This window comes from Wallemia ichthyophaga, assembly GCF_000400465.1.
Source record: "Wallemia ichthyophaga EXF-994 unplaced genomic scaffold scaffold13, whole genome shotgun sequence".
Taxonomy (NCBI): Eukaryota; Fungi; Basidiomycota; class Wallemiomycetes; order Wallemiales; family Wallemiaceae; genus Wallemia; species Wallemia ichthyophaga.
Window position 1 is genome coordinate 272,026 of NW_008806286.1, and position 15,471 is coordinate 287,496.

Here is a 15,471-nt window from a genome sequence, read left to right on the forward strand (position 1 = left end):
GGTTAGATAGTGTCTTGTTTTGTATATCCTTGTGTACGTTGCAGCTTTACACTGAAACGGTCTTTGCAGCCGAGATGTGTGACCTGGCCACGAGGGGAGTGTACAGAAATGACACTATTCCCTAAACGTTTTAGGCATTCCGGACAGCTATGTTTGTTAGCTTTGCAGTGTACAGGGGCGTAAAAGATTTTAACTCACACTCTGTTGTCATCCACAACAACATACCTGCTCTCCAAATCTACCAGCTTCGCAGCCAGTCGTGTATCTTCAGCTTTACGAATATTAGCAGTGACAGAGTTCCATCTTTGTTTTCCAACGATAGCTTTGTAGCTGCGCAGCAAGAATACGTTCAACTCATCGACCGTAGTGATGCTTGGAATGAGGTTAAGCACCTCGCTGAGATTGAACTTGGTGGGAAACGCGGTGAGCAAAAGGACTGCTTCTTTCATATAGAGTGCATTGGGTGCATTGAGCGGATTGGAAGTGTCATCAGAGATAGGCGTGCGCGACGGGGTCGGTGACGGCGACACCGAAGCCGACGCGGACGAAGTCTTGTAATAGCTCGCCGGTGCTGTACGTTCATCACACCGGAGATATAGCTTGAGCAGCTTTGTGTATATCGACCGATCCTTGCTCTCGACGTGATTGCAGTACTTCTTGGCGCTATCATAGTCGCGCAAGTCGAGTGCGTACAGGCGCAGCGCGTCATCGTGCCGCCCCAGACGGTCGGCGAGGATAGCGCGCGCGAGGAGGAGAGCTTTTACTAGTTAGCATAAAGTGCAACAACGAAAACAACAAGATGAAACCACCCACCATCCGCTGGAATACCTCTGAGCCGTTCTTTCGGTGCATACTGCTGACTACGTGATAAGAAGGCGACATAAGAAGCGTATGTGCTGTCGAAAGAGGGTGTGTTTCGACTATGTAATGTAGCTTGTAGGAGCGCGTCAGCATAGTAGTCATGCAGCGCTGGATCCTGGTCGTTAATCTCCTCTGTGGCGTATTTGAGATAGCGCAGGCTGAGATGGCTGTCGATGTCGTGAAGGTAGTGCGCGACGCGCAGACGCGGCAGACTCTCCACCCTCTCGTCGTCTGCTATAAATATCTGGTACAGGTTTGAGAGAGGTACACAGAAGAAAGCCGCTCACATACCTGTATCGCTATGTCTTTGTTCACGTCGAACATCCATCTCGATTTGTCGAGTATGAGATCGATATACTCTCGACCTAGCTGTTGCGTGTAGGCGATGCACGGCTCTAAGTCACTTTCCTCATTACCATTCTCATTCTCATTCTCACTTTCGCTCTCAAGACACAATCTGTGGTGATAATGAGAGCTGATCAATTCAACGAGAACAACCATACCTTTTGAGCAGGTCGAGAGCTTTGCCATGCATATTTTTACTCTTGTAGAGGGACACTAATTCACTGTATTTCTGGAGTGTGGGTGTGTGTTAGCCAGATGAGTATTTGGGAAGCATATCACACACTCTTCTGTCGAGGAGTGAAACCTCCACCTCCTCAGGCTGACAGTGATTCTCGAGCCGACACAGAGAGCCAACGAGTGCAGGTCTAGTTTCTATATAAGCTTTGAACAGCGCAGTGTCGACGACAGCAGCCAACACAGCGAGCTCACTGCCGTTAAGGCTCTCTGCCGGGCTGCTCGGGAGGTCGAGGAGCTGCTGTTTGGTGAGATCGGTGAGTTTCACGTTGAGAGATGTGCACGCAGAGTGCTTCTTCTGGCTCATGCTCCCCTTCAATTTCTGCCTTCTGTCAGTGAGATAGCGCAGTAGGGCTTCAATAGAGCTCTTCTCTTTTTTTGCTGTCCGAGCAGTGCCATTGCTCTTAACCGACGCGGAGTCCGTGTCGCTCTTGATTGAGGACATAGAGGCAGAGTTGTGGATAGCGTCTTCGCACTCACTCTCCCCCCTCTCGTCGACGTGTTTGTACAGCTTGGCGAAGTCCCCGAAGAGGATGCTCCACTCGTGCGTCGGTGTGTACAGCCTACCTGAGATGTTTTCGGGGAAGAGTGCAATCACTTTGGCGGGGTTGGTGTGCAGTTCGATAAAAATATCAATCGCGTCGTCAACCAACCCCGCATCGACGAGACTGATGGAGTAAAGTTGAAGTATTTTAAGGCGCAGTTCCGCCTGCTCAGCTTGGGTAATGTCAATACCGCTACCACTGTCGAGGAGCGCGAGCGCCTCGTCATATTTACCCTGCTTGACGCTGCTGTCGATGAGCAGCTTAGTGTTGACCAGTTCTATAGTAGAGACACCGTCCGGGGCATCAACGTAAAGTACAGAGGAGGATTTGTGGAGAAAGCTGCATACGACTGGGAGGACCTGCACCAGTTCGAGAGTATAGGAGGAGTAGACGTGGGTGGAACCCGTCTCGTTGGAGTATGGAGGAATAGTGATGTATATGAATGGCCTGGCTGAAGCTATGTCATCTGCGGATGCAGGTATCGTCGTAGATTTCGCAATGACGCCATCCTGATCGATGACGAGGACTTGGGTGCCATCGACGAGGATAATGTGCTCACTGTCGAGAGGAGTCATAAGAGGCTTGGAGCGGTAGAGAAAGCCGGTGAGGTTTGCAGTGAGGGAGGATTTGTTGGTGCTGGGGAGAATGACGTCATTTATCGAGTAAACGGATTGAGACTTGATATCGAATTGGATGAGGGAGTATTCAGAAGCTGAGTAAGCGATGAATGTGGTGTAAGGGTTGAGTATCTTCACCAGTTTGGGAGTGTTGGGCAGTGGAATGTCGGTGTGTTGAGCTGTGTCTTGTGTCCAGGTGTAGACAGACACCTTACGTTTGGTGACCACAGCGAGAAGGGATTGGATGGGCGTGGGCGTTTCTAGCGGATCTATCGGCCGTAGCCGTATGCGCCGTTTAGATGTGCCCCTCTTACGGCCTTGCATCGCAGCCTCCGCGGAGAGAGAAGAGTGAGTGGAATTGAGAGTAGAAATAGCGACAACGTTCTTAATAGAGAGGTTTATATCGCGTAAATCAGCCATTTTGTGTAGACTGAGCGTCGAATCACCCAAAATGGCCATTAGCTGTGGCTGCTGGAGGATTTCAAGGGATTCAAGTAATTTCCTAGTGTCCTTGTAAGAGTCCAAGATAGTCCAGTCCATAGAGTAGCTAAGTATAGAGGAAGCACTGGCTAGACATATCCGCTGATTATCTACGTGTTGATTGCGTTAGCGGGAGATTACTTATCGCTACAATGACATACGCTCGACCAAACCATTTGTGTGTGTGTTGTTGATTTTTAATTTCAATTCCACAGCCATCGTCGTGGTCGTCGTGGTCGTCGTCGTCGTATCGGTACAGCCATGGACAAGTACAGCGTAATACTGCCCACCTTCAATGAGCGTAAGAATCTGCCCATCATCATTTACCTCATTGCGCAGACGATGATGCATTCGAATTTGGACTGGGAAGTTATCATCGTCGACGACAACAGCCCAGACGGCACGCAGGAGGTGTCTAGGCAGCTGCAGGGTGTATACGGGGCAGACAGGATTGTTCTCAAGCCAAGGCCGGGTAAATTAGGGCTTGGGTGGGTGAAATGGGTGAAATTGTGTGTATACGTGTTTATAATACACTCACAGCACCGCATATATTCACGGCCTACGTTTCTGTTCTGGCAACTTTATCATTATTATGGACGCTGACTTCTCCCATCACGTGTGTCTTGGGTGTCTTGCTTTCCTCAAGGCTCACGCTAACGACACGCGCAGCCGAAATTTATACCCGCGTTCATAAAGCTCCAGCAGCAGCACAACCACGATATCGTCACAGGTACGCGCTATTCTACCACACAGTCTGGCGGCGGCGTATATGGGTGGGACCTCACACGCAAGCTCATCAGCAGAGGTGCCAATTTTCTGGCCCTCACTGTGCTTCAGCCGGGCGTATCCGATGTGACTGGGTCGTTCAGGTGAGTGATTTGCTTGGTGTTGCACCCACTCACACTGCACAGACTATACAAGAAGCACGTCCTCGAGCATCTCATCACCACTTGCGAATCCAAGGGCTACGTATTCCAGATGGAAATGATTGTCAGAGCCAAAGCGAGCAAGCTTTCTATAGGCGAGGTGCCTATCACTTTCGTCGATCGTCTATACGGCGATAGCAAGCTGGGTGGATCTGAAGTGATAAACTATGCCAGTGGGGTTTGGAAGCTGTTTAGCTGTATTTGAAAATACATGAGTACTTGAAAATACATGAGTACTTTACAATATTTGGTTCTTCTACACAATTCCACCAATTCTCCTCCTGTCGAGATCTGCATTGACGCTGTCGTGTATTTGCTTGGCCAGAGTGTGTGCACGTTCAGTAGCATATCCAACGCACTCTAGTACACGCTCCACCGATAGCACTTTCCCGCCTTGTTTGTTCAGCGTGAGTAATTCTTTCTGGGGCGTAGTGGTGACCATAAAGCACGCGTCGCTGAGCTGGGCCTCGATAGCGTTGGGATCGAGTACGGCGATATCCCCGCCGCCTTGAGTGTCTTGAGTGTCTTGAGTGTCCAAGAAAGCAAATGTAAAGCTAATGGGGGTGTGGTTTATAGCCAGAGGAACGGGAGTGCGTTCGTCGAGGGGATGGTACGTCACCTCGCCGCCCACGACGGTAGCTTCAGGCTTACGGAAATGGAGGAGAGCCGCTGTGCACGCTGTCACGCCCGCGTCTACGAGGTTGCCGTCGTCGGCCATGTAATGCAGAGTGAGAGCGATCGACCACACTTTCTCTCCGCCGACAATACACAGCGCTTCACGGTCAACCATTCCACTCCGCCGGATAGCCTTGTCGAGTTGACGGTTCAGCGTCGCTTCTTCTTCGGCCGTGTTGCCGCGTAGCCCTGACTCGTAGTGCGCCATCGCCATCGCTGATAACTCACTGCTAATGCTCATCTGTCCCTCGTACGGCCGCTCGGGGAGTGGAGACGTCACCGTGCAGCTCACTGAGCACATGACTTTGCTTTCTCCCAGCTTCACCGTTACGCTGCCTAGCCCTTCCCCGTATTCTAGCTCTAGCCTCCGCGCTTCGAGGAGTGAGCGGCCGTCAAGACGCTTGTTGTCTTTGAGTGCATTTATTATAAACTCCTTGTTGTTCACGTTCACCTCGAGTTTTCTGGGCATTTTCGTGGTTTCGATTCGAGGAAGCGAGAAGACAGGAAGACATGAAGACACAGACAAAACGACAAAGAGACAAAGAATAAATGCATTTATATTCCTACATGTAACACGCTTAACGACGTCTATTCCCACCCTGGCCATTCATAAGAATCGTAAGAATCCTGATAAAGAGGTTTATAAAGTTAAGTTCGAGGGAAATGGATTCATTGAGTGGGTCGTATGGGATAGGTGCACCACCCTCAATCATTCTAGCCTTTTGCAATATTCTCTGTGTATCGTAAAGCGTGAATCCACCAAAGACGGCTAATCCACCGTAGAGACTGACGTTGCTAGCAGCATTAGCAACACCAGCGCCGACTCTAAACATTGGAATGAGGCTGGAGATCGCGATAACGACGCATCCAGCGAGTAATGGGCCACCGAGATAGAGGTATGTGTCGTTCTTGCTGGTGGCGCCGACGTAGCTAAGACTGCCAATCACGCCAGCCGTGTAAAGGCCAGCTCTAACCATGAGAGCTGGTGGGGCGACATAGAGGAGTGGTGAGAGTGTGGCAGCCTGTGCGGCGTTGAACAGGAACCAGAAAGCAGTTTTTCCGCCCTTATTATCTGGCGCAGTCATCCTCATACCCATCAGAGATCCGATAGAGCCCACGAGCGAGATACCGGCGAAAGCCCATGGATTCATAGCCATTAGTCTCGCTGTTACATTCGATCTGAACAGCCCGACGGAGAAGGCGGTGACGGTAGCGAGTCCTCCGCCAAGCCACGTGAATGTTTCGTTGAGATACTTGGCCTCGAATGGCGATAGACCGCCTTCGCGCGTCTCTCTATTCAGCACAAAGTGCGTTCCCAGTATCGTACCACCCACTGCGAGCGCTGCGGTTGCGTACTTGCTTTTGGCTTCGGCGGATGTGCCCGATGTGCCCGTTCCTTGCTGCTGGTTGAACGTATAGCCAGCGCCACCACTACCGCCACCGCCACCGCCCATACGCGGCAGAAGACGGCGTGTAGTGGTGTTAAAGCTGCGCTGGGGAATGCTGCTCTTCAGGCATCCAAATCCTCCCCGCTGCAGCTGTAGATTTTTACTTAAAGACTGTAATCCAACTTTAATCATGGCAGTTATGATGAAACCAATGACGAAATTTCTGGAAAGTTGCAAGTGGAAGAGTGAACTTTTTCACAATCAGAAAGGCAGAAACGATCAAATGTCTTTATGTGATGTGTACATGATGTATATGTGATTTCTGTATAGTCTATTATGTAATGCAATATGTGAAATGCAGTAAAATGCAGTTATCCAATGAAAAGCGCGAGAATCCGAGGTATTCAATCAATCAACCCATATACTCCTCAGCTACTCCCCAAACTTAGATCTAGCTCTAAAAGCCGGCCCTTTCCAAATAAGCACCCAGGGGACGAAAGCGAGGATAATTTGAACGACGCCCAGGATAGTGCAAGCCCAGCGTGGTCCAATGCTACCGTACATCTAATGTATATGGTTAGTGAATGAGCATTTTACCCCGCAGACCCACCTTATTAGCAAAAAGAGGAAAAACAGCACCGAAGACACTGCGACACATCACCAGTCCGCTCAGCGCACTAGCAGCACTGATAGAGTAGCAGTCGTTGATGTAGCTGACCTGAGCGAGGTAGACCATGCACTGGGCGCTGTCTTTTGTCAGGCTATGCGGTGCGAGAAGGAAACGACGAAGCATCTACTCACGCTCCCCATAGTGTGCTGGCGACTATTGGCGACCACGGGCTGATCCACGGGTAGCTGGTCCACCCGAACCTGTTTGTGGACTGTGAGACGAGACAGGCGCCGCCTGCATCTGCCACCTACCAGAAAAAGAAGACAACTCCAAACACTCCGCCAAGGCATGCGCCCTCGAGGCGAATCTCCGGCGGGGGCTTCTCCCCAGTCTCTTCCATCTTTTTCACGTAACGGCGATTGAAAAAGAGCGCAGTGACGAGCGCCGCGAGAGCGCTACCAATAGACAGTGGCAGAAACGTCAGACCGCGCACGCCATTGCTCATGTCGTGTCCGCCCCGCTCGGCCGAGTAAACGAACTGAAAAGCTTCAAAGAGGAGATACTGGACACCGTACACGAAAGAGCTATAGAAGGAGAGAGCAGCGAGCATGGGCTCCCGCGCGAGCATGATGAAAGGTTTGGAGAAGATGAGTGAGGCTGTATCGGCGAGTCCCTTGCTAGTGAGCTCTTTGGGTGCGACGCAGTTGCTATCGCCTGCCTTGCGTCGCCGCTTTGCCTCGCGCGTCAGCAGCACAGGCTCGTACGTCTCCGGCAGCAGCACTAGAGCGGCGAGGGCGCAGCTTGCGCAGAAAATAGTCACCACCCAGAACACCCACCGCCACCCAACCCCGCTGTCGTGGATGAACCCACTAACTATCGGCGCTATGCTCGGTCCTAGGTATGGACAGCACGCGTATATCGCCAATGCTAGCTGCTTGTCTTTCGCTGTGAACATGTCGCCGATGAGTGGGCCGACGACTATGATCATACACCCGCCGAAGAACCCGGCAAAGAAACGACATACGTAGAGCGCGGCGGGTGTGTGTGCGAGTGCATCACCTATGTTGAAGAGAGTGAGTATCCAGAGACAGGATATTAGCGTGTATTTACGGCCGAATGCCTCGCTCGCTGGTCCCCAAATTGGGCCGAGTACATAACCGAGCATGTACAGACTGAGGCAGAGCGTGGCATCAATATCGTCGCTGAAATTGAACTCGGCCATTATGTCCTCGGCTATACCGGTTGTGCAGGCAGAGGTGAAAGCAGACGCAATGGCGATAACACCCGTGAAGACAGTCAGCGACCACCGCTTCCAGGCTGGCCAGAGCTTGGGTGATTTGTCACCGAGGCTGTCGATCAGAATGTATGGGTGCTGTTTCTCAGCGTCGAGGGATTCCTTAGGAATTGAAAAGGACATTTGAATAATTCAAGTGACTTGGAATAACTTGAAATGACTTCAAATTCCAACGTTTGCTTCAATATTCCAAGTAAATTAATAATTCGGTCAAGTATCGGCTGCTCGTTTCGGACGACGTACCAACTTATCAACGAATCAGCTAAAGGGTTTATAAATAATTTTACATTTCTACCAATCTTTGTCGTCGACGAGTGTGATAGGGTTTTCTGGGGCAGTAGCAGGAGTATCACTTACTGCAGTTGGAATATCAGCAGAAACAGTCTTGTCAGGTTTATCAGGGATATCAGCCAAATCACTCCCAATTCCACTGTCACCAACCATCCTGCGCTTCTTAAAATCGCTATCGTCCTTGTCATTTGAAAGCCTCGTTTTTGCATCAGATTTGCCCAATTTCCGTTTATTTCTTCTATTCCTGTTCTTGGAGGTTTTATCGTTGGCCAGCTTCTCTCTCTCTAGTCTCCTTTGCTCGAAATCCCTGGCATTGGCTTCCTAGTGGGTGTATTAGCCGCGAATAACTCAACATCAGCAATCCCACCTCCACTTTCTCCTCTTCCATGAGCTGTATACGGTCATACTCTCTCCTTCGCGATTGCTTGTATACGTGAAATTCACCACTGCCTGCACCTGCCGACGATCCTTGGACGTGGGCGAACATTTCTCTCGCGGGCGCAATTTCCTTCTTTCTAGGTGCATCTGGTAATTCAACAGGCTTTGTGGGATCTTTGAGCAGTTTATTCAGCTCTTCCCGCTGTATTTGAGACGGATTTATGTTGTGGCTCATGAAGGTAGTACGTCAACAGAGTTTAGAGTATTCATCTTATCATCTTTATCTACATTTCATCTTGATGTTCAAACAGGTAGTTGGCTGCGAGATTCTCATCGCCTTCAAATGCAAGTAACGCCTGTGCAGACATTTCCCTTGTGAAACCCAACGCTTCTAACCGTGAAACAGCCTCGCCCTGTTCTTCAGTGAGGTGTATAACCTGACCAGGACCTTCACTGTCTTCAAATTCACCATCGCCGCCTTCACCACTGAGTAATTCCACTAATGCTTGTGGGTTTTGAGTCAATAACTGCGCCAATGTTGGATTTGATTGGGCTATCTCTTGTATAAGTGATTGTAACAATGCTGGGTTCTCTTGTGCGGCTTGAACTAGTTGAGCTAGTTGAGCTGGTTGTCCACCTGCAGTGCTATCTAATCCAGATGGTTGTGATTGAGCGGGTTGTTGTGTAGTAGCGGGAGTATTTTGCTGACGAGCTGCGTCAAAAAGGTTGAGAGGTGCTTGTTGTGATTGCCCTGATTGCCCTGATTGCCCTGATTGCTCTGGTTGCTCTGGCTGCTCTGTCTCACCTACACCCCCGGGAATACCGTTCATAAGATACTCAACTGCTCTCTCAGGGTTATTAAATGAAGCTCTCATTGCTTTCATAACCAAATCCCTATCAAAGCCCATCTCAACCATATTCCCAACGGCTGTTTCCAATTCAGAGCCCATAGCGAGGTTGTTACCGGGGGCCGAGGAGGATGGCTGGGGTTGTGATTCTGGTTGTGTTTGTGTTTGTGGCTGTTCCGGTGCCTGTGCCTGCACCTGTCCCTCTGCTTGGGTTGCAGGTTCTTCCTTCTTAGGCGTGGGCTTTGGCTTGCTTACCATAACGACGAGAAAGTCCTTGTCCTTAATATCAAGACTCTCAATAGACCTATCGTCCGCTAATATTTTACCAGAGAAGATTAGTTTCTGTGTATCAACAGCGAAACCCTGATTATCGTGTATAAGCTGCTTGAGGGTGGCTATCTGGGTGAAATTTAGATATCTGTATAGATAATCCCAGTCCACTCACAGTCGCACCCAAATCAATTTCAATTTTGAATACTTTCTGTTGTAAAGTTTTTATAGTCAATTCCACCATGGTTGTATAGCTCCAACGATGACTGCCATTAACAAAAGGTCTTGCGAGGAACCTGATTCTGGTGATTCAATATCAAAGAAGCTAAATCCCAATTCTTCCGAGTTCGTTCCAAGGACCAAGCCAACCGCCCCTGAACTAAATCCACAACAACCACGTATCCCAAAGACTAAATCTGATAAGGAGAATGCTAGGAGGTTAATTGTCGTCTTGGAGAATGCTTGCTTGGAGACTTACAAGCTTAGTACTGGTTCCTCTACTAGAAACGGTGAAGCCAAGTACGCGCTACTCAACTGCGATGAACATCAAGGAATACTTGCTAAAATGAAGAGAGACATTTCTGACGCTAGACCTGATATAACCCATCAATGTCTACTCACTTTGCTTGATTCCCCACTTAACAAGGCTGGTATGATGCAAGTTTTCATACATACAGCCCAAGGTGTATTAATCGAGGTTAATCCGCAGGTTAGAATTCCTCGTACTTTCAAGCGTTTCTCTGGTCTCATGGTTCAACTCCTACACAAGCTATCCATCAGGTCTATGAATGGAAGTGAAAAACTTCTCAAAGTTATAAAAAACCCTATCACCGACCACCTACCCATCAATTGCCATAAGATTACCCTCTCCGGTGACGCTCCTACCACCAAAATATCTGATTACCTACCAAGCATACCACAAGACAAGTCTATTTGTGTGTTTGTGGGTGCAATGGCGCATGGGTGAGTGGGGACAAGGCCTGTTCCATTATACTCACACCCCCACAGCCAAGATAACTTTGCCGATGCCGTCGTCGATGAAAAAGTCTCCATCTCGAATTACTCCCTGTCGGCTTCTGTCGCTTGTGGAAAATTTTGCACGACACTTGAAGATATTTGGGATGTCGTTTAAACGTTCTATTCAACCTGTTCAACCTATAATTATTAATGCTCACCTCTTGTACTAGACGTGGATGACGCTCATCCGTCCTTTGAATTTCTTTTATCTAAACCATCATGACATCATCCTGCCAGAAATGCCGTAAACGTATCAAATTCGATGAAAGTTTGGAAAATGTGGATAGTACAAGCCTTAGTATGATACAGAGCACTCTTAGCCAGAGTTATATAAATATATCCGATGCTGGTGATGGACGTGATACACGGGAGGCACATGACGCACGCAACTCAAATACCCCCGACTTGTCCACCCAGTCTCCCTCCGCTATACGTATCAAGCTTTTTGCTCTACTAAACAGCAACTCGGACATGAAACACCCACTCTGCGTCGATTGCGCTAACGTTGCTCTCCAGCTGCTTGCTGGTGAGTTGGATGACTTGAAGCGTGAGCGCGATGCGTACATGTCTTTTGACAGTCAAGCTGCACTTCTCCACAAGCAGTTTGATAAGAAAGACGATGACAATCGCAATGAAAAGGGTGACGATGACGATATCGATAAGCACCATCTACTTGAGCAGGTTGGTTTCTTGGTCGATGCGTGGATTACTGTCTAACCAGTCCGCGCAGCTGCAAAGGGAGACGAGCGAGAAGAGCATGCAGCTCGATCGTCTCGAGGCGGAGAAGAGGGATATGGAGAGTGAGATGCACGCGCTAGCCGTCGAAGAAGACGCTCTAGAAGCAGAGGAGACGGCACACCTACGTCGTCATTCACTGCGTATACTGCAGCAGAAAGAATCTCAACAATCTGCCATTGCCTCCCAACACACCCTAGCCACCGCACAAAATGAACTAGATCGCCTAGAAAAGACTAATGTCTGGGCAGACGTCTTTCGTATTTCTTCCGATGGCGGTATTGGCACTATTTGCGGTCTAAGGCTAGGCAGAATTGATCAGAATGTCGAGTGGAGTGAGATCAATGCGGCGTGGGGTCACGTAGCTTTTCTCCTCTACTCGGTCGCCAACAAGCTCCAATTTGAATTTAGCGGGTGGGTGAAAGTGGTTTGTAAATTGTGTATCGCGTTGCTTACACCTTATCGACCTGCAACTACAGCTCCAGGATAATCCCTCTCGGTTCTTACTCGCGGATAGAAAGGGCAACGCAGACGCAGAACGGGGTTAAATGGGAGACACTTGAGTTGTGTGTACACTCAAGTCAATTTTATAACTACTAAATGATTATTATTACAGACACCACCCTGGCAGCGCCCTATCGATGCTGCATACCCGCCGATTCGATCAGGCTATGGTGACGTTCCTCGATATGCTTAGGCAGCTGGTGGATGACATTAGCGCGCGAGACACGTGCGTGCGCTGGCCATACAAAATTGGGCGTGAGAAGCTGGCTGATCACTCTATTCGCCTTCCCGGTCAATTCACAAGCGACAGGGCTGCGGAGGAGGAATGGACAAGGGCGCTGCGTGGGTTGCTGGGTACGTGCAAGGTACTTGTGCAGTGGGCGACGTCGGAGTAGGGAGAATGGGCTGTTAAGTTGTTGAGTCGTTGAGTTGTAGAAGTGAATATTTTCATTTGGATTGTCTCAAGTGGGAATACCGAGGATTGAGATATACAGCTTAACCGTAGGCTTATAGCTGGGTAACCAACCACTTTTTATAGAAAAAGAATATTTATAACACGCCTATAAATAAATACCTTCTCTTGGCTGCGTATATCTTTGGAAATGCTTGGACAGCCGACGACATAACTAGACAAGGTATTCAACACACAAACAGTCAAACGGTCGTTCCAAAGAAGAATTCGACTTAATGTCACAAGACAAAGAGGACGTCGAATTTCAGCAGAGGGCGGTTACTGGTGGTGGTAGCCAGGAGAAAGACAGTAGCAACGACAGCAACGACAGCAACGACAGCAACAATAGTAACAGTAACAATATCAACAACACCAATAACACCAATAACACTCATAGGAAACTCAGCAGACGCGAGAAGAAGTTCTACAAGTCACAGGACCAGCTCATCGAATCTTATTTGCACAACGACAACGCGAGTACGCATACAAGCAACGACAACCTCCGAGTACAGCTGGCCATCTACGGTTCCATGGCAGCCGCCTTCTTCCTCACCGGTCTCCAGCTCTATGCGGCGATAAGCAGTCTCAGCTTGAGTTTCTTCTCGACGCTAATAAACACGCTATTCGACCCAATATCCAACATCCTCCTCGACTGGTTCTACAAGAAGTCACTCAAGCTGAACAAGAACAAATGGCCCGATGGCGGATCGCGGCTGACGAGCATAGCCAATTGCTGTTTTAGCTTTATAATGATAATGGTCAACTTCTCCCTCATAGTTGAGTCTGTCCGCTCGCTGATAGTTGGCAAATCGAGTACGCAAGCGAGCAGCGAGAGCGGGGTGGTGAATGGGCTACACGTCCCCTCTATAGCAGCCGTAGGAGTGGCATTCCTCGTGAAGATAGTCCTCTTTGTCTACTGTGGGCTGTGCAAACACCTCAGCTCACAAGTGGAGATGCTTTTCATCGACCATCGCAACGATCTCCCTGTGAACGGCTTCGGTATCCTCACCAGCGCCGGTGGCAGCGTGCTGCGATGGTGGATCGACCCACTGGGCTCGATTGTGATCAGCATAGCCGTAATTACTGTCTGGATCGTTACTCTCGTCCGCCAGTTCAATTGTCTCGCCGGCGTAAGCGCTGTAGAGAAAGTACGCAAGCGCGTCCTCTACAAGACTATCAAACTCGATGCGAGGATAATGTATATCGACTCGTGCTACGTCTATCACTGCGGTCATGACCTAAATGTGAGAGTAGCTGTCGCGCTCGATCGATCCACGCAGCTTCACTCGGCTCAACAACTCGCTCTTAACCTCCAGAACGAACTGCGGGGGATTGAGAATGTAAATGGGGTATTTGTGGAGCTATTAGCGGCGGAGGCAACCAACACAACCAACTTATTTCAACCACAGCATATCTTTATGCCATACGATCTCAGCACTATCGATGAGACGGAGAGTGGTAGTGCTAGCCGCACTCATAGCACTTCTAGTGGGCGGATTAGTCTGGAGACTGGATACCCCTCGCGCTCGGATGACTCAGTGCGCTCCTACAACTCTCAAGGATATACACACAACCGCCTTACTCTCACACATCCACACCCTCATTCACTCGTTTAGGACACCATAATACTGCATTGTTCACATTAGCATCGATATCAAATTCTTGTACACTAAATTAATGGCTTACAATATTTACACGCTAATAACTAATATCACATTTAAAGGCCATTGTTTGCGAGATTATCTGCAATCTCCATGTAGAAAGTCGCTGGTTTGTACTGAAGTGGGGGTTAAGTGTAAGCATGCACCATAGACACCACAAATTCCACTCACTTTTATAGCCCTGCCTGTGAGCTCAGACCAGGCATATCGAGCGTGATTCACCCACCCAACCAGATCAAGGTGGTTAGCGCCATCAATAGTGCCCATAAAATTACCCCATTGGGCGCTTCTCACCGAAACCAGTCCATCGTTTTCGCCCTCACGTTCAACAATCACGCTCCACGGATAGCGCCAAGTGTCGAAAATGCCTGGGTCGTGTCTAGCAGCATAACTAAAGTACTTGATAGTGGGGAGATTAGGAGTGTTTTTGTTGAAATGCTCCATCGCTCGCGTCGTCAATCCCTCAAATGCCTTTCCATCCCCGCTGAGCAGTGGAACTACACGGTTGGGCAGGTTGGAGAGTAGTGTCGGCAGACGGTGTCTTCCGATGACATCATCTATCATGTAGTCAGCAAACGTCGAGCCGCGATGAGGAGTGCTGATGGTGGAAATGGAGAGTATGTTGTAGCGTATTGGGTTTAGGTGGGATGCAAGATGACGACAGTCGAGACCACCCATAGAATGGGCTACGAGATTCACATCCCGTCCTGGAAAACTCGCGGCTATTTGTTCGTCGAGCACTTTAGCTCGATCTTGCACAGATGACGTTGCGGGGACTCTCGTCATCAACACCTCGACACCATTTTCCTCTAAAACCTCCTTTATCCCCCGCCAATGGGATATCTGCAGCGCCGGCATGTTCATCGGTCCGATTAGATCGAAGCCTAGTAAGCCATGGCAGAAAACGAGTGGGTTTTTGGGTATATTGTCTGTGCGTAGTGGTGTGAGAAAAATTTGGGTGAAAATGTCTCAGTTTAGAAACGCACATTTAGACTTTAGGTCGCCGTGCTTGCTTTGGATGGAGTTATCTGGAGTGTCTAAGTAGCGTTCCTGGGACTTTTGGGTTGTGGTTGAGGGAGTGAGCCAATCACGCCAACTAGCGGTGGGGGGAGACGGAGCAGCCAACTCTTTCAAGCGTGAAGCAGCATCTGAAGAAGAACGAGTACGTGTGGCTGGAGTAGAGTCTAGACTGAGGCTTGTGGTGGGTGATAGGTTGGTCATGATGGATGCTGGAGGGGGGGAATGAGAGGAAGAGAGACCTGCGAAGCTCCGGCGTAGTTGATCGCGTCGGAGCATTTCATTTGAGTCTTCTGGGTTCTCCACTTGGTCGTTCATCCGATA

The 15,471-nt window shown here is 49.3% G+C and overlaps 11 protein-coding genes across 11 annotated transcripts; 4 read left to right on the plus strand and 7 right to left on the minus strand.

Annotated features, from left to right (window-relative positions):
• Positions 1–2: 2 nt before the first annotated feature.
• J056_001125 (Vam6/Vps39-like protein) lies at positions 3–3,301 on the minus strand (the record flags this gene model as incomplete). Its single annotated transcript, XM_009270753.1, has 7 exons — positions 3–147; positions 199–757; positions 814–1,105; positions 1,153–1,318; positions 1,365–1,435; positions 1,490–3,192; positions 3,244–3,301. The coding sequence occupies 7 exons, from the start codon at positions 3,299–3,301 to the stop codon at positions 3–5; spliced, it is 2,994 nt and encodes a 997-aa protein (XP_009269028.1).
• Positions 3,302–3,343: 42 nt separating this feature from the next.
• J056_001126 (Dolichol-phosphate mannosyltransferase) lies at positions 3,344–4,213 on the plus strand (the record flags this gene model as incomplete). The annotated part of the gene is made up of 4 exons (XM_009270754.1): positions 3,344–3,570; positions 3,623–3,698; positions 3,752–3,951; positions 3,994–4,213. 4 exons carry the CDS (start codon positions 3,344–3,346, stop codon positions 4,211–4,213), a joined length of 723 nt encoding a protein of 240 aa, XP_009269029.1.
• A 51-nt stretch (positions 4,214–4,264) lies between these two features.
• Positions 4,265–5,152, minus strand: J056_001127 (Exosome complex component rrp45; the record flags this gene model as incomplete). The annotated part of the gene is made up of 1 exon (XM_009270755.1): positions 4,265–5,152. One exon carries the CDS (start codon positions 5,150–5,152, stop codon positions 4,265–4,267), a length of 888 nt encoding a protein of 295 aa, XP_009269030.1.
• Positions 5,153–5,261: 109 nt separating this feature from the next.
• Positions 5,262–6,263, minus strand: J056_001128 (Growth hormone-inducible transmembrane protein; the record flags this gene model as incomplete). Its single annotated transcript, XM_009270756.1, has 1 exon — positions 5,262–6,263. One exon carries the CDS (start codon positions 6,261–6,263, stop codon positions 5,262–5,264), a length of 1,002 nt encoding a protein of 333 aa, XP_009269031.1.
• A 240-nt stretch (positions 6,264–6,503) lies between these two features.
• J056_001129 (uncharacterized protein) lies at positions 6,504–8,098 on the minus strand (the record flags this gene model as incomplete). Its single annotated transcript, XM_009270757.1, has 4 exons — positions 6,504–6,635; positions 6,682–6,817; positions 6,873–6,941; positions 6,993–8,098. The coding sequence occupies 4 exons, from the start codon at positions 8,096–8,098 to the stop codon at positions 6,504–6,506; spliced, it is 1,443 nt and encodes a 480-aa protein (XP_009269032.1).
• A 168-nt stretch (positions 8,099–8,266) lies between these two features.
• Positions 8,267–8,879, minus strand: J056_001130 (PRKR-interacting protein 1-like protein; the record flags this gene model as incomplete). Its single annotated transcript, XM_009270758.1, has 2 exons — positions 8,267–8,587; positions 8,634–8,879. 2 exons carry the CDS (start codon positions 8,877–8,879, stop codon positions 8,267–8,269), a joined length of 567 nt encoding a protein of 188 aa, XP_009269033.1.
• A 49-nt stretch (positions 8,880–8,928) lies between these two features.
• On the minus strand, positions 8,929–9,750 carry J056_001131 (UV excision repair protein rhp23; the record flags this gene model as incomplete). The annotated part of the gene is made up of 1 exon (XM_009270759.1): positions 8,929–9,750. The coding sequence occupies one exon, from the start codon at positions 9,748–9,750 to the stop codon at positions 8,929–8,931; it is 822 nt and encodes a 273-aa protein (XP_009269034.1).
• Positions 9,751–10,024: 274 nt separating this feature from the next.
• On the plus strand, positions 10,025–10,894 carry J056_001132 (Ribosomal RNA small subunit methyltransferase NEP1; the record flags this gene model as incomplete). The annotated part of the gene is made up of 2 exons (XM_009270760.1): positions 10,025–10,725; positions 10,771–10,894. 2 exons carry the CDS (start codon positions 10,025–10,027, stop codon positions 10,892–10,894), a joined length of 825 nt encoding a protein of 274 aa, XP_009269035.1.
• A 104-nt stretch (positions 10,895–10,998) lies between these two features.
• On the plus strand, positions 10,999–12,413 carry J056_001133 (Vacuolar protein sorting-associated protein atg6; the record flags this gene model as incomplete). Its single annotated transcript, XM_009270761.1, has 4 exons — positions 10,999–11,460; positions 11,510–11,928; positions 11,994–12,080; positions 12,131–12,413. The coding sequence occupies 4 exons, from the start codon at positions 10,999–11,001 to the stop codon at positions 12,411–12,413; spliced, it is 1,251 nt and encodes a 416-aa protein (XP_009269036.1).
• A 292-nt stretch (positions 12,414–12,705) lies between these two features.
• J056_001134 (Metal tolerance protein 9) lies at positions 12,706–14,085 on the plus strand (the record flags this gene model as incomplete). Its single annotated transcript, XM_009270762.1, has 1 exon — positions 12,706–14,085. One exon carries the CDS (start codon positions 12,706–12,708, stop codon positions 14,083–14,085), a length of 1,380 nt encoding a protein of 459 aa, XP_009269037.1.
• A 101-nt stretch (positions 14,086–14,186) lies between these two features.
• J056_001135 (Lipase 2) lies at positions 14,187–15,465 on the minus strand (the record flags this gene model as incomplete). Its single annotated transcript, XM_009270763.1, has 4 exons — positions 14,187–14,246; positions 14,302–14,311; positions 14,357–15,059; positions 15,117–15,465. The coding sequence occupies 4 exons, from the start codon at positions 15,463–15,465 to the stop codon at positions 14,187–14,189; spliced, it is 1,122 nt and encodes a 373-aa protein (XP_009269038.1).
• Positions 15,466–15,471: the final 6 nt, after the last annotated feature.